The sequence below is a fragment of the Pongo pygmaeus genome, chromosome X (assembly GCF_028885625.2).
Source record: "Pongo pygmaeus isolate AG05252 chromosome X, NHGRI_mPonPyg2-v2.0_pri, whole genome shotgun sequence".
In the NCBI taxonomy this organism is placed as follows: Eukaryota; Metazoa; Chordata; class Mammalia; order Primates; family Hominidae; genus Pongo; species Pongo pygmaeus.
Window position 1 is genome coordinate 134,236,070 of NC_072396.2, and position 22,088 is coordinate 134,258,157.

General features: G+C 44.6%; 1 protein-coding gene across 2 annotated transcripts in view; it reads right to left on the reverse strand.

Annotated features, from left to right (window-relative positions):
• The window catches only part of ZDHHC9 (zinc finger DHHC-type palmitoyltransferase 9), a 39,900-nt gene extending 18,116 nt beyond the window's left edge, over nt 1–21,784 (reverse strand). The window contains exons 1-5 of one of the 2 annotated variants that reach the window (XM_054471763.2): nt 21,544–21,784; nt 21,107–21,174; nt 19,615–19,916; nt 6,823–6,983; nt 1,479–1,637 (exon numbers count right to left, since the gene is read on the reverse strand). In XM_054471763.2, coding sequence (XP_054327738.1) covers nt 1,479–1,637; nt 6,823–6,983; nt 19,615–19,781 — 487 coding nt within the window. In that variant the 5' untranslated portion in view covers nt 19,782–19,916; nt 21,107–21,174; nt 21,544–21,784. The remainder of the gene's footprint in view (nt 1–1,478; nt 1,638–6,822; nt 6,984–19,614; nt 19,917–21,106; nt 21,175–21,543) is intronic. The other variant, XM_063660309.1, reaches the window with a different exon arrangement.
• Between the last annotated feature and the right edge of the window lie 304 nt (nt 21,785–22,088).

Sequence of the window (22,088 nt, forward strand, 5' to 3'; positions counted from 1 at the left end):
CCCAAATGCTCATCAATGATAGACCGGATAAAGAAAATGTGGCACATATACACCATGGAATACTATGCAGCCATAAAAAAGGATGAGTTCATGTCCTTTGTAGGGACATGGATGAAGCTGGAAGCCATCATTCTCAGCAAACTAACACAGGAACAGAAAACCAAACACCGCATGTTCTCACTCATAAGTGGGAGTCGAACAATGAGAACACATGGACACAGGGAGGGGAACAACACATACTGGGGTCTGTCGGGGGGTGGGGTGAGGAGGGAGGGCATTAGGACAAATACCTAATGCATGCAGGGCTTAAAACCTAGATGACAGGTTGATAGGTGCAGCAAACCACCATGGCACATGTATACCTATGTAACAAACCTGCACATTCTGCACATGTATCCCAGAACTTAAAGTAAAATAAATAATAATAATAATAATAAAATGGGTTTTGATTTATAAAAATCTTATCTACATATAGTAGTTTTTTAGTATACATGCTGCCGAAGAGAGCACCATATAGCTTTTACCATATAAAGCAATATATATCTCCCAACCTTTGCCTAAAGAAATGGCTAGTAAGAGGAAAGCAACGCCCTCAGGATGCCACATGGTATACAGAAAAAAACATTATCCAATGATGGGAACTCAAGAAAAAGTAATTTTAAAAAGAACGTTAGAAGTATGCCTAGTGATTATATAAGCAATTTCACATATAGGCCTATCAACAGGAATCTTTATGGCCCATTTCTTGTTTTGGCCAGGGTTTAGCACACAGTAGGCAGTGATTACAACAAAGCCACATATATGTGGATGGAAGCACAGACCACTGTATTAGACACACATATACCTGACCCTCTTGCAGCAGCAGCAGAGAGAAGAAATAAGCAGTTTGGAATCAGACCTGCTCTAGCTTAATCTCATACTAATTATGTGAACTTACATACTGGTGCTTCACCTATTTCCTCATCCGTAAAATGGGGATTATACCAATCTCATGGGGCTGTTACAAGTCTTAAATGAGAGAAAGGTAAATCACTTAGCACAGTGCCCAATATGTAGTAGAAACTCAATAAATGCTAGCAACTTTCCTCTTCTTGGGTTGCGTCTTAGACAGAACTTCCTTCCTCAATGCTGCCCTCCAGTGGACTAGGTGTCTCCTCCCACTACGTAAGGTGGGTCCCACATGAAAATCCAGTACAGGAAAATCTAAATTTCAAAAATAGGTAAAGTTTATTTTTCCCATTTACTAAAGAGGTTTTTGTAAAGTTTAGGCTAGAGGATATTTAAATTTTGATTCGATCTACACAAGTACAGCTGATTTGCAGTTTTTCAGGAGCTTGTTGCCTATCTAAATTTCCTATCTAAATCTAGCTCATTTCTCATCTAAATCTATCTTCCCTCCTCCCAAAATTGGTGACCACCCTGACTTTCTTGTTCAACTCAGCCTTTTCCCTAGGCAATGTCCCCGCAGTTTTACTCACCCACACAGTTGTCACAGATGCTGCAATGGGAGGCCCGGGGAGGCCGGAAGATCTTGCATGTGTAACAGTATTTCAGTTTCACAATCTGGTTGTTTATCTGGAAATTCTTGATACGAGGGGGTGGTCGCTGGCCCTGGGGCACCGCACCATTGGTAGCTTCTGTAAATCAATAAAGACAGTTAATATCACAGCTAGCCATTATTTGAGCCCAAAAGTCTCACCACCTCTCCAAAACCAATGGGGGCATTCAAAGGTTCCCTAAGCCCCCTGTCTTTTATAGACTAGACACTCAACATCACAGAATATGCCCATAAAACTCCACTAAGTGCATGCAGTTCTGTTGTATACATACGAAAAAGTGTTTCTTCGAGGCTTTTTTTTCTGATTACGAAGAAAAACATTCATTTAAAAAAATAGCTAAAAATACATTAAATGAAAACATCCAATTTCACTAGTAATCAGAGAAATAAAAATTAAAGCACAAAGATACCATTTTTACCTATCATATTAAAAAACATTACAAAGAATAAAAATATATCCCATGTTAGCAAGGGTGGGGAAAGGTCATTCTTAGATCTTATCAGTGAGCAATATGGCAGCTGCTACTAAACTTTTTTTTTCTTCTAAGATGAAGTCTCGCTCTGTTGCCTAGGCTGGAGTGGAGTGGTGGGATCTCAGTCTTGGCTCACTGCAACTTCTGCCTCCTGGGTTCAAGTGATTCTCCTGTCTCAGCCTCCTGAATAGCTGGGATTACAGGGGCCCACCACCATGCCTGGCTGATTTTTGTATTTTTAATAGAGATGGGGTTTTATCATGTTTGTCAGGCTGGTCTCAAACTCCCTGCCTCAGCCTCCCAAAGTGCTGGGATTACAGGTGTGAGCCACCGTGCCCAGCCAGCTACCAAAGTTTTAAACGTGTATATTCATTTACTGATCAAGTCTACTTATAGAAACTTATCAAAATTATGAGATATATGAAAGATGTTTATATAAGGATATTTATATATCCTTATATATAAAAATATATATATTTATATATTAAAAGGAACAGAGTTCCTTTTAATAGTGAAAAACTAAAAATAGCTTCAATGTCACAATAGGAGGTTGGTTAAGTAAATTATGTTATGTGCATAGAATGGAATATTATGCAGCCATTAAAAATGATATAGACAAAAGAATGGTGAAAACAGGAAAATACAATATATGGCAAAATGAAAATGTATGTTAAAAAGCAATATGCATAAAACAATACTATCTTGCAAACATAAAATATATGCATGTGAAAAGAAAAGACTGGTAATACAAAAACAGTTATTGAAATAGAAGTAATGCTTGCTTATTGTAAAAATTTTGGAAAAAAACAGAATAGGGCCAGGCATGGTGGCTCACGCCTGTAATCCCAGCACTTTGGGAGGCTGAGGCAGGCGGAGCACCTGAGATCAGGAGTTCGAGACCAGTCTGGCCAACATGGCAAAACCCCGTGTCTACTAAAAATACAAAAATTAGCCAAGCATGGTGGCACGCATCTGTAATCCCAGCTACTCTGGAGGCTGAGGCAGGAGAATCGCTTGAACCTGGGAGGCAGCCTGGGTGACAGAGCGAGCGAGACTCCATCTCAAAAAAAAATTTTTTTTTGGAAAAAAACAGAAAGTATAAACAAGAAAACATAAAAATCACTGACAGTCTCTCAGCTCAGAGATATTTATATTTTTTGGTGTATTTCCTTCTAATCTTCTATTAACAGGTAAACATTCATAATTTTTAAAAAATTGAGATCATATTATAAATGCAGCTTTCTACCATGAAGTATTTACTTAATATTATATGCTGTGAACATGTTCTCATGGTTAATTTTTTTCTAAAACATAACTACTGGTAATATTCCATCATATACGTGTACTATGATTTATTTAAATATTCCATATTGTTGGGATTTTTTACTATTTAGGTGATGTTACATGTAAAAATTTAAAACATTACAGATAAAAGCTTAAATCCCCTTCAATCACCACCTCAATCCTAGTCCCCTCTTCCCTTCCAAGAACATACTCATGTGTTAAAATTAATTTCTAAAACACAAAGAATAAAGAAAAGAATGGTGAAGTCTAAGCAGTAATACATGAAGTTGCCGGCATTAAAATAGCTACTCATATTTAAAAGAAAAGAAAAAACGATGCACCAAAAATCCTTCTACAGTAATTTGTAAAAATCTGTTTATCTCCTTTAGCTAAACCCTCAGAGAAGTAGAACTACTAGGTCAAAGGGTATGACCCTTTAAAGTACATATTACTTGTTGCCAAACTGCTTCCCAGACAGACCGTATGAATTTGCATGCCTGCCCATCCGCAGCATATGAGAGTGCCTGTCTCATTGCACTCTCACCATGCAGTATAATTCTAAAAACAGAATATTTTTCAATTCACTTTGATTTTAAAAATATCTGCCATATGGAACATTTTTCCTTTTTTTGTGGAGTGGGGTAGATGCTGTGAAATCAAACAATAACAATGTGTCACAAGTCTTAAAAGGATGAGGACAGCTATTCATTAGAGGATAAGCACCAGCATGCCACCTTAATATTCTATGCATATGCTTTCCATGAGGGCACCTGGGAGACAGGGTTCATAGTTCACCTTTCTCAGGAGGCCGTATCAGGCAAGGGTATCACATGACTTCCTCTCTCCCCATCCCCCACCCACAGCATACCCAGTACAGGACTGAATATAAGATGATAAAAACTTGCTAACATAAACATACATACGAACGGAAAAATGTACTCTTCTAGTGAGAGAAACATGCTAAATGCAGAGGCCGCAATGTGACTGCTTGAGTCTGAGCCCCAGGCCCAGTGATCAGGCAGAAAAGAGCTAACTTTGTTAACAACCTGCTATGAGAGGCAGGAGACAAGTCAAGGTACTGCCTTGACTCTCAGTTTCTCCATATGTGAATGGGAAGGGAACTGGAAAAGAATAATCCAGATGGAGAAAAAACAGCACTCACAACTCTTCCTCATCATCTTGCTCCTAACTACTCCTAGTTCTATCGGGTCTCCCCAGGACTCCAGCTGTGCCAGCACACGTCGCCTCTGCTCTCTTCCCACTATCCCCACCCTCACCCCATCCCCAAATAGTTATAGCTCACATGTGCACAAACCCATTTCTCCTTAGCTCAACTAAAACAGGCTGGAATTTTTCAAAATGAAATCCATTAAGAAGCCTAATGGAAAACACAGCTAAAATAAACAAAAGAAATACATGGGCCGGGCGCGGTGGCTCACCCCTGTAATCCCAGAACTTTAGAAGGCCAAGGCGAGAGGATAACTTGAGGTCGGGAGTTCAAGACTAGCCTGGTCAATATGGTGAAACACCGTCTCTACTAAAAATACAAAAATTAGCTGGGAGTGGTGGTGGGCGCCCGTAATCCCAGCTACTCTGGAGGCTGAGGCACGAGAATCACTTGAACCTGGGAGGTGGTGGTTGCAGTGAGCTGAGATCACGCCACTGCACTCCAGCGTGGGGGACAGAGTGAAACTGTGAAAAATAAAAAAGAAGAAAGGAAGGAAAAATAAAAAAGAAGAAAGGAAGGAAGAAGAAAGGAAGGAAAGGAAGGAAGAAGGAAGGAACGAAGGAACGAAGGAAGGGAGGGAGGGAGGAAGGGAGGGAAAGAAAAAGAAAAAAGAAATACATGGAAGCCTTCAAAGCACCCTCAAAGAACTAAAGGCTAGCCACAGATTGGTGCTCTACTGGCACAGCTTCTTAGTCTTACAAGTCCTGGGACCCTTTTTCTTACTCTGTCTAGCTTGGATGCTGACTCAAGCTACCTGGGTACCAAACCAGAGAACCATTTAGGTAGGCACTGCTGTTGATCTGGTGGGCTCCCACTCCCTCCTAGTACTCACATCATAGTCTTCTTTCTCACTGTGAGATCCCAGGATAACTCCTCCTCTGGCCCTGGGATGGTTCTGCTTCAATTTGTGAAGCCACCCTGGCTCCTAGATAATGTAGCACTTCATCTCTGTACCAAAGATCCTTATCCTGAGCTGCAATCTGCACTCTACTGAGCCTGCAATTGCTTCTTTTACCCCTCCTAGAATTCTCAGTGGTTCCTGGCACCACAGCTGCCCCCTTTCACGTTGCATGTTCCCCTAAAGCAGGGTTTTTTGTTTGTTTGTTTTGGTTTGGTTTTTTGAGACGGAGTCTCACTCTGTTGCCCAGGCTGGAGTGCAGTGGCACAATCTAGACTCACTGCAACCTCTGCCTCCCAGGTTCAAGCGATTCTCGTGCCTCAGCCTCCCGAGTAGCTGGGATTACAGGCACATGCCACCACGCCCAGCTAATTTTTGTATTTTAAGTAGAGACAGGGTTTCACCATGTTGGCCAGGCTAGTCTTGAACTCCTGACCTCAATGATCTGCCCGCCTCAGCCTCCCCAAGTGCTGGGATTACAGGCGTGAGCCACAGCGCCCGGCCTAAAGCAGGAATTCTTGGTTGGGGGGGACATGAATGTGCTTCAGAAGATCTATGAATCCCTGAAATTACATACAAAACTGTGTACATGTACATGCATATAAGCATTTTTATGAGGAGAAGGTTTACAGCTTTCATCAAAAAACCAAAAAGTGGCTCTTGAGCCACTTGCTCGAGCCCCCTCCCACTCTGTGGAGTGTACTTTTGTTTCAATAAATTTGTGCTGGCCGGGTGTGGTGGCTCACACTTGTAATCCCAGCAATTTGGGAGACCAAGGCGGGCGGATCACAAGGTCAGGAGATCGAGACCATCCTGGCCAACATGGTGAAATCCCCATCTCTACTAAAAATACAAAAATTAGCTAGGTGTGGTGGCGTGTGCCTGTAATCCCAGCTACTCGGGAGGCTGAGGCAGGAGAATCACTTAAACCTGGGAGTCAGAGGTTGCAGTGAGCCAAGATCACGCCACTGCACTTCAGCCTGGTAACAGAGCCAGACTCTGTCTCTAAATAAATAAATAAATAAATAAATAAATAAATAAATAAATAATCTGTGCTTTCGTTGCTTCAGAAAAAATGTGTTGGTGACCACCTCTCCCAAAAAAGTAAAAAACCATCCTCCTGGGAACAATACAGCAGGACCTTGGTAACAAATCCTTGCTGAAATGTGACCAAATGCAGTGAAGGACGAAGTCTACGACTTTAGACTGTTGCTAGACCTGCATTACTAAATTCACAGGGTAGTCATGATCTCAGATTCAGGATCTCAGAGAGAAAAGGCTAGAAGTGATTATTAATCTGCAACTACTATTATGATTCCATTCTCTTACTGATTAGGGCCACCCACTACACAGCAGCTTGCCAGCTGGTTGGGAGACTCACCTATCTCCATTTCTATGAAAGCTGCTTCATCTGGTAGCGCCCGAGGAATCACTCCAGGGTCACTGAAGCTGGTCCTCAACAGTGTAGCCATGGAGAAAAGGAAGAGCATGGCAGCAAACACAGGGATGGCAGGAGACAGCTGAACAGCCAGGTAGCGGCACCTGAAGAAAGCAGGCAATTCAGCATTTAATGATACCTACCCTACATTGATCTCCAATTGTTACCAGTATGTCAATCTGGCCCCCACAACAGAATCAGCAGCACCTCAAGGGCAGGGACCATGTTTCTTCTCTTGAATTACCCAAAACTCCTAACATATGGCTTTACCCATAGCAGGAGCTCAACAAATAATTGACTGCTGCCACCTGTAACATACAGAAGACACTCTCGAGGACACTCTCTTACCCCCAAGTCCAGTCTATCCTATCAACCCACTGGGAGCTACATTTCCTCTACCTCAGGAAAGGTTCACACCTGCTAAGAATAGGGAAGCAACTGAATTTGGATTTCTAAGCAACACAGGTTGATCTCACTCTGGGAATCTCCAGGGCTTTTCATATCCACTGATCTGGCATTCAAGCTGAGCTTGATGAAGAGGGAGAAAAGATGAGGACCAACCAGAAAGCAGGTTCACAGTGTCAGACAGAGAGTATCTCAGCATGCTTCAAGACCAGTGAAAACCTTCAGGGCTGTTGACTGACTCTGCAACATCCATTCCTCTGGTCTCCTCAATTAGCTCAGCTAATAAGTGACTAATGACCAACAGCAAGAAAATAAGAAAATCGTTTATCCTTAGTACCCCTTCCCAACAACATGTTCACTCCCCTCTTTCCTCATAATGCATCTGGCAAGCTATTTCTCTTCCTCTCTGAATATCCCAACTCTACTCATCTTTCAGGTGCCAGAGACATCAATATCATTGTCATCATTGCAACTATAATTTATTGAGGGCTCTCCATAAGACAAGCACTGCACTAAGCTCTTCATCTACATTATCCCATCCAATTCTCACACTAAATCTATGAAATAGATTCTACTATACCCATTTGATAGACGAAGAATCTGAGACTTAGAGAATTCTTACCTCCTCCAAAAGGCTTATGCTAAGCTGCACCAATCTCTCTCTTCTCTACTCCCTGTGGTCCTCACTTCCAGAGCCTTGCATTATTTCCTAGCTATTTCTCAGTATGTTGATGGCATCTCCCTCAACTGGACTTCCTAAGAACAAGGACCTAGTCTTATTGGACTGGGAATGCTCGGGTTTGAATTCTGGCTCTACCAGCTCCTAGCTGGGTGACTTAGTTAACTTCAGTCTCCTTATCCATAAAATGAGGATAATAACAGTGCTTGATGAGGTCACTGTGTGGATCAAACACACTAGTATAAATAAAGTGCTTAGAACTGCACTTCACACACAGTAAATACTAAACACTAAGTAAAATGTTAGCTATTAACATTATCACCATGATTCTGTATCTCCCAGAGCTTTAATACAAGGGAACAAAGAAGCTATCAATAAATACTTGTTGATCTGAACTGAATTTCAAACAAAATAAATAGGAATATGTGAGGAGAGTTATCGCTGACCTATTTTTATCCTCCTCCTCCTGAGGCACATTTCTCCTTGAAAACAGAGTTTTCACTTGGAGGCAGACTATAAGTGGATGAGCAAGGAACAGAGAGAGAGCAGAGAAAGTAAGCTAAGAAAAACGCTTACCTCATCAGCATGGGGAGTAAGCAAGCTGCTGGCCATTCAAAGCAAACGTTTAACCTCCAGTTATATATTCTCTGCAGTTTTGGAACAACCCCCATGAGGTCTTCCCCTAGCTCCCTGCCACACACACAACTTCATGGGGGGACACAAGCCAAGTTTTATATTAGACTAAGCAGTTTTTGATGAAGGTGAACATATGTACTGAACCTGGAGGATGATTTTAGTGACTTTTGTGTTTGCTTGCTTGCTTATTTTTAACAAAATCCTTCATCTTAAGTTGCTTTTTTAATGATTTACTTCCTTCTCCTAAAAGCCAAGGGTTGGGGGAAAACTGGAGAACTGAAGGATCTGGCAGCTGAGTTCAGGGTAATTAAGGTTCTTACATATCACTAGCTTGTGGATTACCCTATTTTCCACTACTCCTTTTCACTGGTACAGATTAACCAAAAAGGGAATTCAGAAGCGAAAATCACCCCCACTTATCAGGAACCCAAAGGATGCAGGAGAAGCATGAGGCTTCATTTCATGAACAAGCCAAGTGAAATTACCACACTAACAGCAAATAGGAATCTTCCTGGCCACTGCCCATCACTAAGATCATTCTTGAAAACAAAGAAGTAATGTCTCCAGGACGCAAACTGCCCTGGATGTATAGTCTCCAATCAAAAGCCTTAAAAAATCAGATGTATCTGATTGGCCACCAAAGAGAGTTTAATTTTTTTATTAAAGGGAAAACATACAGAGTGAGTAGAGCAACAGCAAAAAATTCTAAATTAATGCTGCCCCGCTGCACAGAAGGACCCGAGCTTAACTAAGTCCAGTTCCAACACCTGCTTGTAGGCCAGACAAAGGACAACTTAGATTTGAATTACGCTATGCCATCAAGGATAAAGGTCTCTGTAATCTCCACACAGAGCATCTTCTGCACCTGCTAAAACAATCCACTCTGTATGTCAACAAGTACACAACAGGCCTATTGTATTGTTCTCCTCCAGAGATGAGGTTATTGGCAGCCAGTCGTCTCTAGTGAGTGGGTGTGGCTGGGAAGCCAGATGTGGGACTAGCAGGCCTTTCTACTCTGAGTAAGGGGAAACTTCGAGCGCCAGCCACTAAGACTTTTGTGAACTACAACCCATAGTGCTTGTCTTCAAAAGTTATGATAAAAAATACCCCCACCGGGCGTATTGGGAAGGGAGGATTGGGAAGATATTTGTCAAAGGACATAAAATTTCAGTAAGGAAGAATAAGTTCATGAGATCTATTGCCCAACATGGGGACTATGGTTAATAACACTATATTGTATACCAGAAAATTGCTAGGAGAGTAGATTTTAAGTGTTCTCACCATTAAAAAAATAAGTATGTAAGGTAATACATATGTTAATTAGCTTGATTTAACTATTCCAAATGTATACATGTATCAAAACATCATATTGTATACCAGATATATATATATATCTTTGTATATATATCTTTATATATATATATTAAATATTTGTCAATTTAAAAAATACTTCAAAAATATCACCCTAGGCTAATCCCATAATTGCTATAAGCTGGAAGTCTGTCTCTGACAAGAATAAGCTACGTGAAAGTTTGGTGGTAATTCCCAACACAGACCTCCAAAGTCAGGAGTATCCTCAAACATCACTAATTTGTCTTAGATAAAGACTAGATCAGCCAGGCGCAGTGGCTCACACCTGTAATCCTAGCACTTTGGGAGGCCAAGACAGGTGGATCATCTGAGGTCAGGAGTTCAAGACCATCCTGGCCAACATGGCAAAACCCCGTCTCTACTAAAAATACAAAAATAAGGCCGGGTGCAGTGGCTCATGCCTGTAATCCCAGTACTTTGGGAGGCTGAGGTGGGCGGATCACAAGGTCAGGAGATCAAGACCATCCTGGCTAACATAGTGAAACCCCGTCTCTACTAAAAATACAAAAAATTAGCCAGGCGTGGTGGCGGGCGCCTGTAGTCCCAGCTACTTGGGAGGCTGAGGCAGGAGAATGGCGTGAACCCGGGAGGTGGAGCTTACAGTGAGCGGAGATCGTGCCACTGCACTCCAGCCTGGGCGACAGTGCAAGACTCCGTCTCAAAAATAAATAAATAAATAAATAAATAAGCCAGACGTGGTGGCATGCACCTGTAATCCCAGCTTACTCAGGAAGCTGAGACAGGAGAATCACTTGAACCCATGAAGTGGAGGTTGCAGTGAGCTGAGATTGCACCACTGCACTCCAGCCTGGTGACAGAGCAAGACTCCACCTCAAAAAAAAAAAAAAAAAAGACTAGATCAGATCTGTCATCCACGAATATAAGCTAATTGTTTTTGAAACTCCCTATATCACTCCTTGGAATAATAATATCCATATACTTCTTAAAACAGAACTCTCCCGTATTCAAAGTACCAAGAGGCCTTTCTCCTTCCTGGGGATTAGAGTTCCTTTTCTCCCTTGTGAATTTTATAAATGCAACCATGTCCCAACTAAGTCTTCATTTCTGCCACCTGAAGGGACATCATCATTTTAAACCATCCTCTACTGACTTCTTGACTGTCCTCAGGCTACCATAGCTGGACTAGACAACTGGACTCCCACATGTCCCCTCAGGCGGCACGGTGGTACTGACCAGCAGTAACCATCAGTGCCAGGCTGGGCTCATGTGTTGTGTCCCATCCCCCATCCCTAGCATGCTAATTCACTGGAGGGATGATGATAATGACACAGACTTCAATTCACATGAAAACACTCAGAAGAGATTCATGAGTAGAATGGGTAAGAATCTAGACAGAGAGCTATGCCTTACAGATTGGCAGCTTGGATTGGTGTTCTGTACAATACACTGCTTCTATGCCTCCCTAACAGCTTTCTTGCTATGTTTTTTGGTTTGTTTGTTCTTTTATCAATGTAATCAGTCAGCCAACAAGTACTTGTTGGTCTAACAAATGAAGAACAAGGGAAATAGGAGTTAATTTTGTTGGGGAAAACATAACTGAAATATGAAACAGCTAAAGAATAAGATGACCGATAATCAAGTGTTAGAATGGTGACTCAGCCTCTAAGGGCTGTAAGTGGTCAGGGAAGAGTTCTGTAGGGGAGCTGCTGGCTGCTTGAAACTGCTCCAGTAGCAGCTGGTAAGTATGACTTTAAGGAAGAAGGCCCAAGGATCAGAGCCCCATGATACTCTTTGGTCACACATGAGAGAAATAAGCCTTTGCTATAATACCTCCCTGATATGGATGGCCATCTGTCCTCTTACTACCTACCTGCTACTGACTGAATGTCTGTATCCCTGCAAAATTCAGATGTTGAAATCTTAACATCCAATGTGATGGATTTTGGAGGTGGGGCCTTTGGGGGGTGATTAGGTCACCTAAGGCTCCACCGTCATGAATGGGATTAGTATCCTTATAAAAGAAATCCTAGCAAGCTCCCTCACCCCTTTGGCCATGTGAACACACAGAGAGAAGACAGCCATCTATGAACCAGAAAGCAGGCCTTCATCAGTCACCAAACCTGCAGGCATCTTGATCTTGTACTTGCCAGCCTCCAGAACTATGAGACACAAATTTCTGTTGTTTATAAGCCACCCAGTTGATGGTAGTTTCTTACAGCAGCCAGAACAGACTAAGACACTACCTCTAGAACACAATAAACATGTAGAACCACCCATAAGACTGTTTCAAGATTCTTCTGATGACCCTCAGAGTCTGCTGAGAGGGGAAGTTTCCCTTAACACTAAAACATAATTTACAATCAGCCTCCAGATTTACTTCTATGTGAAGGTCAGAGAAAAATGTACAACCCTTTTTTGCTCCAGTAGCAATAAAGAAAATTAACCAAACAGGGACACTTTCAATTCTGAAGTGAGAAGCCATCCTCTCATCAAAATCTCTATCCAGGCAAACCCGCTCAGTAGTTTCCAAATTTCAGTTATAATAACAAAGTTCAAATTTCAGTTACAATATACCCCTGCTCGAGAACTTAGAACCATTCACTGCTGCCTATTATATTATGCCCCAAACTCCACAGGTCAGTATTCCAAGGCTCTCCATTAACTGGCCTTATCTAATCATCATCATAAGGGCCCTGTCTTCCCCACTCCATTCCAGAAACATCCCACTAATTAATTAGTCTGAATTAGCTAGCTTCTTGCTACTGCAAATAGCCTAAGGTACCTCCTTTGTTCTTAAGCACAATACCAGCTCCAACATCTCTGAGGAGAAAGATTTAGGAGTCTCTTCTTTCCCTCAATAACATCTCAACTGATGTCAGCATGTTGGGGAACATCTCTGTTCTCTGGGCTTGCTTTTCCCAAAACAGAGGATCACTGTATTTAATTAAGACTCATCCTCAAAAGATGGGAGAGGCATTCAGTGGAGACTGACAATGTGAAACTCATTACCACAAATAGAGGCTGAAATAGAGGCTGAAAATGTAGAGAAATTCTGAATGACAGAACCATAAAGAATTATTAAAAGAGCCAGGCATGGTGGCTCACACCTGTAATCCCAGCACTTTGGGAGGCCAAGGCTGTTGGATCACTTGAGCTCAGGAGTTCAAGACCAGCCTGGGCAAGATGGTGAGATCCTGTCTCTACAAAAAATACAAAACTTAGTCAGGCATAGTGGCTCACTCCTATAGTCCCAGATACTTGGGAGGCTGAGGTGGGAGGACTGTTTAAGCCCAGGAGGCAGAGGATGTAGTGAGCCAAGATCACACCACTGCACTCCAGCTTGGGCAAGAGAGGGAGACCCTATCTCAAAAAAAAAAAAAAAAAAAGAGGAAAAAAAAGAATTATTAAAAGAAAGCAAACTGCCGCCAGGTGCAGTGGCTCACGCCTGTAATCCCAGCACTTTGGGAGGCAGAGGTGGGCGGATTACCTGAGGTCAGGAGTTCGAGACCAGCCTGGCCAACATGGAAAACTCTGTCTCTACTAAAAAATACAAAATTAGCAAGGCGTGGTGGCGCATGCCTGTAATCCCAGCTACTCAGGAGGCTGAGGCAGGAGAATCGCTTGAACCCGGGAGGCGGAGGTTGCAGTGAGCCGAGATCGCGCCATTGCACTCCAGCCTGGGCAACAAGAATGAAACTCCGTCTCAAAGAAAAAGAAAGCAAACTGTTCAGGAGATACAACCCAAGGAACTCTTGGGAAGAACCCTCTCAAGGAACATACTTCATCAGGAAGTTAAGTTTAGCTAAGTACTGTAACAGATTGTTATCAAAGAGGCAACTATGTCTTTCTAAAACTCATTTGGTTAGCCAAGTCACAGACAGAATCCGAAGCTAGATAAAGCCAAGACTGACCTCCATAGAGTCATTCCCCAGAGAATGCACTCTTGGTTACAGAGCACAATATAGTCACTTTTTCCTCTTCCCAATCTCACATAAGGATGCTCTTCAGGAACCTGGACCTTGTCACTGTGGGCACTAACATTCTGGCATGTCAAAGTTTGGCTTTGGTCTACATAGTCTTGTGTCTCCTCAAACCTAGTAAGTTCATATTATCAGGTCTGCTTTTTCTACTTCACCTGTCTGCCAGACATGCCTCCTCTTTCTTTATTTTATTTTATTTATGTATTTATTTACTTAGATGGAGTTTTGTTCTTGTTTTGTTGCCCAGGCTGGAGTGTAATGGCACAATTTCGGCTCACTGCAACCTCCACCTCCCAGGTTCAAGTGATTCTCCTGCCTCAGCCTCCCAAGTAGCTGGGAATACAGGTGTGCACCACCAAGCCCAGCTGACTTTTCGTACTTTTAGTAGAGACAGAGTTTCACCATGTTGGCCCGGCTGCTCTCAAACTCCTGACCTCAAGTGATCCACCTGCCTCAGCATCCCAAAGTGCTAGGATTACAGGCATGAGCCACTGCGCCCAGCCCACGCTGCCCCTTTCATCAGGATAACTCACTAAGTAACAATGTACAGAGCACACATTGCTCGATTTTTCTCCAAGCCATCCTCATCTTGGCAGCAGGGACCAGGAGTGACCACAGCAGTGATGATCCCTCGTTAACTCACAAAGCTCCTGATAGGCTTCCCTGTTCCTGCAAGGCTACCAGAAATGCCATGCTGCAATACCATCAGTTCTCTACAAAGATGCCTTCATTTTGTAGGAGCATAAGCTTGGGAGACCCAAAGAGCCTAGACGCCATTGGGCAACACACACACTAGCTCGCAAGAATCCAGAATACGCTGGCCTAGTATTTGGTACTATGTACACTTTACTAAAGCATGTGTGTTTGAATGTCTTCAGGATTCCATAGCCAAAGGGTAACAACGAACAATGAGATGAAATGTCGAAATTAGAAGAAAAAGCCCTGAGTCAGTATAGAGACGTTGGCTGGCCAACTCATCTTGATGAAGGAACCTCACTTCTGTGGGCCTGGTTTCCTCACCCACACAAGGATGGAGATAGTCTCCAAAGCCCTTTCCAGATCTACCATCCTATGATTCTGTGGGTCAAGATTGTTAAATTTTAAGTACATCCAGAATGTTTTAATTCAGCAACACTTATTGGCCATCTACTCTATGTAAGGCATGGTAGAGAGCACTGTGGGGGCTACACAGCCATTGAACATAGTCTCTGACCTTGAAAGAGACTAGCTGTGGGGGACAACAACAGTTAGAAGTGTAATCACCATATAGCTCCAAACTATAAGAAATGTCATGTGATTATCTGTTGAATAAGCGGTGTGTACAATTAGCCCAATGAATGCAGAAATTACTGGAAAGTTTTCATGAAGAAAGACTCAAGAAAGAATTTGAAAGAGGGGTAGAATTTGGATAGGCTAGAAAAGTATTTTTTGTATTGATTACTATTGATTACTAAGCAGTGTTACAAAGCTGTTTTCAGTTCATCCAATTCAATGACTCTTCTGCCAATATATACATCAAAAGCTCTAATGGGGACCAATCTGACAGAACCTGGTCTGACAGTGCCTTGATAAGATTTCCTTCATATACAGAGGCCACAATGAGACCATAAGCACTGATTATAGCAGCAAACTGCTTCTGCTTCAGGGGTCAAGAGTCTCATAGTCATTCTTGCCACAAGAGAAGTCTGAGGACCTTGACCCCACTAGTGGCCAGGTCAGAAAGCTAAAAGAGAAAGCTGGAAGCCAATTCCAGGAGACAGTGCACTTGTTCCTTTCTCCAGGATCACACTTTATCAGGAAGTTGAATTTGACTGAATACCACGATAGCCTTTCAGTAGCTGGATGGCTCCTAGGTTGTCAGTGGCATTCTGCTACAGTGTCCTGACACTTCAGGCCAAGCTGGTAGCTATGTGTTCATCGCGCAAGATGGATAGAGCTTGAGCGGAAAGAACTGAAAATTGTTCATGTGCTCAAAGCTGAAACTGGCAATACACACTCACATTTCTTAAATACCTCACCCTAAGAATTAATTAGAAAATCCTTTTTCTTTAAGCATTATACCATTTTTCACTCTGCTTTTAAACTTAAATACGTTTACCATGAATACAATTATATTTAAATATAGCAACCTACTGGTAATCTATAATCTCCTTTTGTGTGTATTTGAGTCTTCCAGACAGACACAGAGTTATACAGAATTTCAGGTTCTTGGAGTTGCAACAGGCTTAGTGAATATTCGGCCAAATTTCTACTCTGTGACAGCGGCCCTGAGAGAGACCCCCCGGCTTCTTCAGAAACACCTCTAACAGGCCGGGCGCAGTGGCTCATGCCTGTAATCCCAGCACTTGGTGAGGCTGAGGCGGGTGGATCACTTGAGGTCAGGAGTTCGAGACAAGCCTGGCCAACATGGTGAAACCCTGTCTCTACTGAAAATACAAAAATTATTTGTATGCGGCAGGTGTCTGTAATCCCAGCTACTCGGGAGGCTGAGGCAGGAGAAGTGCTTGAACCCGGAAGGCAGAGGTTGCAAAAGCAGAGATCATGCCACTGCACTCCAGCCTGGGTGATGGGGCAAGGCCCTGTCTCAAAAAATAAATAAAAAATAAAAAATAATTAAAAAAAAAAAAAGAAACACTCTAACAATACAGAGCTAACTGGCCCCAGGATGGACAACTTTTTTTTGTTTTATGTATTCAATCTACTATCTGTCCACTGAAAATTACAGGTCACTCATTTGAAAAGTCTTCTAGAAGATATGTAAAGGCATAATCCAAAAATAAAAGGACATCTGCCAGCACTGCTAACATTATGCGTCTTTCATTAAGGGGCACCCACATGCCTGACCAGACTTCTCAAGCCATCTGGCTGGCCCAGAGCTGTGCTGTAGGCAGCTATAAATCAACTCACACTTGTTCCTAAGCACCTGCTACAAGCAGGACCCTGCTACTAAAATGCAGCTCCAGATGTGCCTCAAGATTTGGACTATCTTCCCACAAGGCAAAAATGCAGCAGCCAGAGGATGTGGATTCTCTACTCCTAGACAATGTAAGAATGAAAATAGATCACCATTTGTCTATTCAGACACCCTCACCTGCCTGAAGGCAGGGGGCTAGATCAACTGATTTCCTGAGGCCTCACTAAGTTCTTTTTTTTTTTTAAGACAGAGTCTCACTCTGTCATCCACGCTAAGATCTCAGCTCACTGCAACCTTCGCCTCCCAGGTGCAAGGGATTCTCCTGCCTCAGCCTTCCGAGTAACTGGGACTACAGGCAGGCAACATCCACACGGGGCTAATTTTTGTATTTTCAGTAGAGACGGGGGTTTCACCATGTTGGCCAGGCTGGTCTCAAACTCCTGACCTCAAGTGATCTGCCTGCCTCGGCCTCCCCAAGTGCTGGGATTACAGGCATGAGCCACTGCGCTAAGTCCTAATACTAACAAAGCAGCCCACATTTTGCTCCCCAAACCCTGCCCCCACTATGTGGTGGACAGGAAATTATAGACGCCAAAGAAAAAGGCCGACCAGAAGGAGATTTCATTCCTCAGAGGCATGCTGGTGTACCTTGTACAACCTGTCACTGGCTAGGCACAAGGCAGCCACCACCTAAAGTGTCTATGTGTCTGTATATGACACACACACACACAAGCACGCACATTCACAAACACAAATTCCGCCATTCTCAGTACAAAGTATTCATCACCAGGGTCCTCTCCTCTGTGGTCACATTTCCACCTCCCCACTCCACTCCTCTGCTAACACATTTACTTCCTTCTCCCCTCTTCTTCCCACTACTCCCTCCGCCAGCCCTATCTTCAAAAATATTTAGTCTTTCACACAGACAGCTGGTACTCAATTAAGTTTTACAAATAACCTCACCCTTCAAAATGCAAGAAATAACCTCGGGGGGGAAGTCATCATGGTAGAAAACTCAACCTGCCTCTGTCAAACAGTAACTTGGCTAATTAGAAGCTTCATCCCACCAGCGGTTTTCTTCAGAGGCCTGCAGGGGCCTCAGTGGAACAGATTCCAATCAGATTCTTCTGCTGGCTCCCAGATACAAAAGGGGACAAATGGCAATAGCTCCAAATTTCAAGTACCCCTGGCCAGTCAAACCAGAGGTTTCCTGGGCCCAGAACTACCAACTAACTCAAAGCCTGGGAACAAGGCTCATCTCTGTTTGGAATAGTTGCAATAATAAAAATTTAACCTGGGGGTGGGGGTGGGGACAAAAAGAGAAAAAGAGAGGAAGAATGATAAAGAACAGAGGTCAGCTTTGCACTTCCAAGAAGAAGCAGGGCAGGAATGAGGCAAGGAAGACTTGGAGAGAAGGGTGAGGAGAAGGAAAAACAATTTTTAACGCTAGGGGCTTATGCCTGCCTGACTACACATGCTCACTGGTACCACACACAAGCACGTGCGTGCACACATGCACACATACACACTCATTCAGGGAACTCAAACTGGAAAGCAAATAAGAAGCCTTCAGCAACCTGCCTGACTTCGCTAAACACTTCACAAAGTCAGCAGTAGCGGCAGCAGCAGCAAAAGGACCTTTAACAAAGAGTTCCTCTGACCTTACTTTCCCAGCCCCATTATAAACTGGGTCCCCCTCCTCTGCTGTTACTCAAGCCAGCTGCAACCACCCAAAAGTCTGGCAAAGCAGCCCAAAAATCACTCTGGGTGCACTGGGAAAGCCTGAAGCCCTCACAGAAGGACAAAAATGAGCCCCAAGGGACCAGAGCTCATTTTACTTCCCCACTAGGCTGGCCAAGGTGCCCCCTCCTACCTCCCATGGCCACACCCCAGCATGAGCCCTCCATTTCCAGGTCACCCATGTACATACACCATAGCACACTCACCTCAGGTGTGGCTTACAGTCCACACACACACCTCTTGGCTCTCAAAGGCCTCCTCACAGTAATCCCAAAACAATTAGCAATGCTCCCATCCCTAGAGTGTAGAGCATTCTCAGCACACCCAGGAGACACGCCACAGTGCCCTAGAATCCAGCCGGCCACCTCCCCTAGAGACGAGACCTACACAGACTTCAAACAGTGGCTCGAGTACGAGGTATTACACCACAGAAAAAAAATCACTCCAAGGCTGGTACCAGGCATACACAGAATATAGAGTTGTTTACGTTGAGTGATTTTGAGGGAAAGAGCAACTCACTTCTAATAAGCACGTATGTGCCACGCACACAACTAGTACGTGGTCCAGCTGAGGCTGGAACTAATCCGTAGGTTCCCAACTCAGTTGGCTTTTCACTGTAACAGCTAGCTGAGAGCTCAGCCTTAAGGAAACAGGACCCAGAATAACAAAATAGGTGAGGAGTGCTGAGTGACGTAACAATGAGGGGTGCCCTTAGGTTTGTGTGCAGGGGAGGCCATCTGTCATTTAGCTTCTAAGGAGACCACTAAAAGGGAGAGGTGAGTAATTAAGACAAACTTCCTTTTTCCCAAGTCTATCAAGGATAGCTCCAAATCAGTACTACAAAATTGGTATCAAAGGTATTGGTCTTTTTAGGAAGCACATACTCTGTGATGACCACGAAGCAATGAATTCAGCTGGCATCTCTACAGACATTGCTCAAGAGGACGTTAAAGTCATCCAAGGACCAGCCCCAAACTCCCCAGAAAGCAGGTTCTTCCCCTGGACCCAAAGTAACCATAATCAGGCAACTCTACTCAACCGAAACTCACTCAAAGGCGAAGAAGAGTGTACATGTCCCCAGGATGAGGAAAAGGGTCAGGTAGAAAATGCCCTTTTGCCGGGCCATCATGACACGGCCATCACAGCAAAAGGTGTTCCTGCCTGGGAGTTTCTCCCATTTCCGTGTCACCTTCTTTCTCACCACCATCACAGACATGATTGGAATTCCTGCTCCAAAATGCGTTTTGCGATTACACGAGAGAAGAAACAGAGGCTGAGCCCAGCTTTAAAATCACGTTGCCTGCTATTCCTGCCGCTGGGTCAAACATCATCAAAAGTCCAATTGCTAGCCCTAAGAAAAAGCAGAAAAAGAAAAAAAAAAATGAGGCAATAATAAGAAAATACAGTTCAACCCTCCTTTCCCAGAGACAGAAAGTTGAAAACTGACTGAAGGGGTGGGGACGGGGAAGTGGGAAAAGTTTATTTCCAATTCGTGTTTGTTCTCTAAAAGAAGGTATGATTAAAGGTTCTCAAAAAAGGAAAGGGGCTAGTATTTCTTCTTAAATAAGCCTCTATGCTTCCAATCTAATGCTGATGATCTGATCATCACAGAACCTTGGAACTAGAGAGGATTTTATAGGTGATCGTGCCAACTATTAATACTCTGTTTTGTAAATGAGTAAACTGAGGACCAGAGAGAGGAAATAACTTATCCAGGGCCACACAGCAGCAATGCTGATACTGCTAACTTCCAGTCAAGGGCATGTTCCACTATGCCACAATGTTCTTTCAATATCATTAAAAGGACTCTAAAAATAATAGTAGAGTTTCTGTCCTTATAAAGCCTCCCTCCCTTCCTCCACTTCACCTTCTTTCTTCAATTAGCCACTCGAATATGAATCACAGTGGGGAACAAGTCACCCTCTGGCAGGGCCAGGAGGTTCTGGACGCTCTGTGCACATACATGCATTGTATTTACACAAAACAGATTTCCCCTCATCAAACCCTCTGCAGCTTCCTGAGTCCGGGAAATGAAACAATCTGGCTGGTCTAGCCTAACATTTGTGGGAATCTTAATGAAACCACATCAGAGACCTGTAGGTGAAAGGCTGACTTAAGCAGGAGAGATTCTGGAATGGTTGGTGACTGCTGATGGCTGGTTGGGGGGTGGGGAATGGCAGCAGCTAAGAAAAGTCACAAGGGCGCTTTCTGGGGCATGTCCTAAGTACCATCTCTACTCAGCATCCTGAATTCCCAGGCCCAGACTTTCTCAGCCTCTGCCACCCTTCTCCTCCACTCAGGTGTGGTGCTGTGGCCTCTATTTACCGACACCACATGCCCCACGCTGGCAGGACTGAGGCGGAAGCCTGCAGCCCGACGGAAGGAGGGAGAAACGGCCAACTCGAGATCATTCCCGGGCTGGAGAGGGCAAAGGTCCAAAAACAGCCTAGGAGCGGAGCAGGGAAACGAGAAGGTAGAAGGCTCGGGGAAGGGGAGGGGGACCCAGAGGTGCAGAGAACCCGTTCTTTGTGTAAAACTAACCTGGAAGACAATCTCCTCCCGATAAACCGGCCCAGCGGGAGAAGGGAGACCAGGAAGGGGGAGCCGGCCTGGAAGAACAAAGATCAAAATCCGTCGGGAAGCAGCGACCGGCTCCCCAGCGGGGGGCCGGAGGCCGGAGGCCGGAGTCCGGGGCCGAGCCGCGGGCGCGGCCTCTCGAGGCCCGCCCTGACTCCGCCACGCCGCGGACCACCGCCCCAGGCGGGTTGGGACGCGCGCCTCATCCACACGCACACGCAGCCACACGCTCGTACACACTCACACACGCCCCGCCACGTGTAGTCACCCCGGGCCAGGGGCTCGGCGGCTGCCGAGTTGAGAAGGGCGGTGCCGACGTCCCCGCGTCCAGGCGCCGCGTAAGGGGAGGCAGCCCACCCTGCAGCCGAGCCCGGGAGACCCCCGCCCCCACCCCTCGTTACCTGAACCACGGAGACCCAACTCGGCCGGCAGCTGACGGCAGGAAACGGACCGTCCCAGGGAATCGCGTCGGCAGCCAAAGGTGGCAGCGACTTCTCCTCCCCGGGCCGGGAGGCTGTCTCCTCCTGACAAGGGGCCCCAGTGGTCGGGGCCCTAAACCAGCTGTGGCAACCGCCCACCACTGGCCAAATGGAACGCTCCTCACGTCACCAGGTCGCTCCAGTAGTTGCTCGCCCTCTATTGGCCGATCGGCCTCGGCGCCTCCGCCCCGGCCGCCCCTATCCCGAACTGCCATTGGTTTTGCCGAACGCCACTCGACGATGCCTCCGCCCACCCCTCCACCCATCTCCCTGCTGCATGCCCACCTGCCAAGCCACTGCCAGCCTCTCTTTGGGGTCTGAGCGCCAGTATGTGAAGTGTTGCCTTCTATTAATATAGTTACGCAGAGACGGAGGTTAAGGGTAGTGCCGATGGGACAGCGAAGGGTGGAACCAGCCTACACACAGACGCGCGCGCGCGCGCGCGCGCACACACACACACACACAGT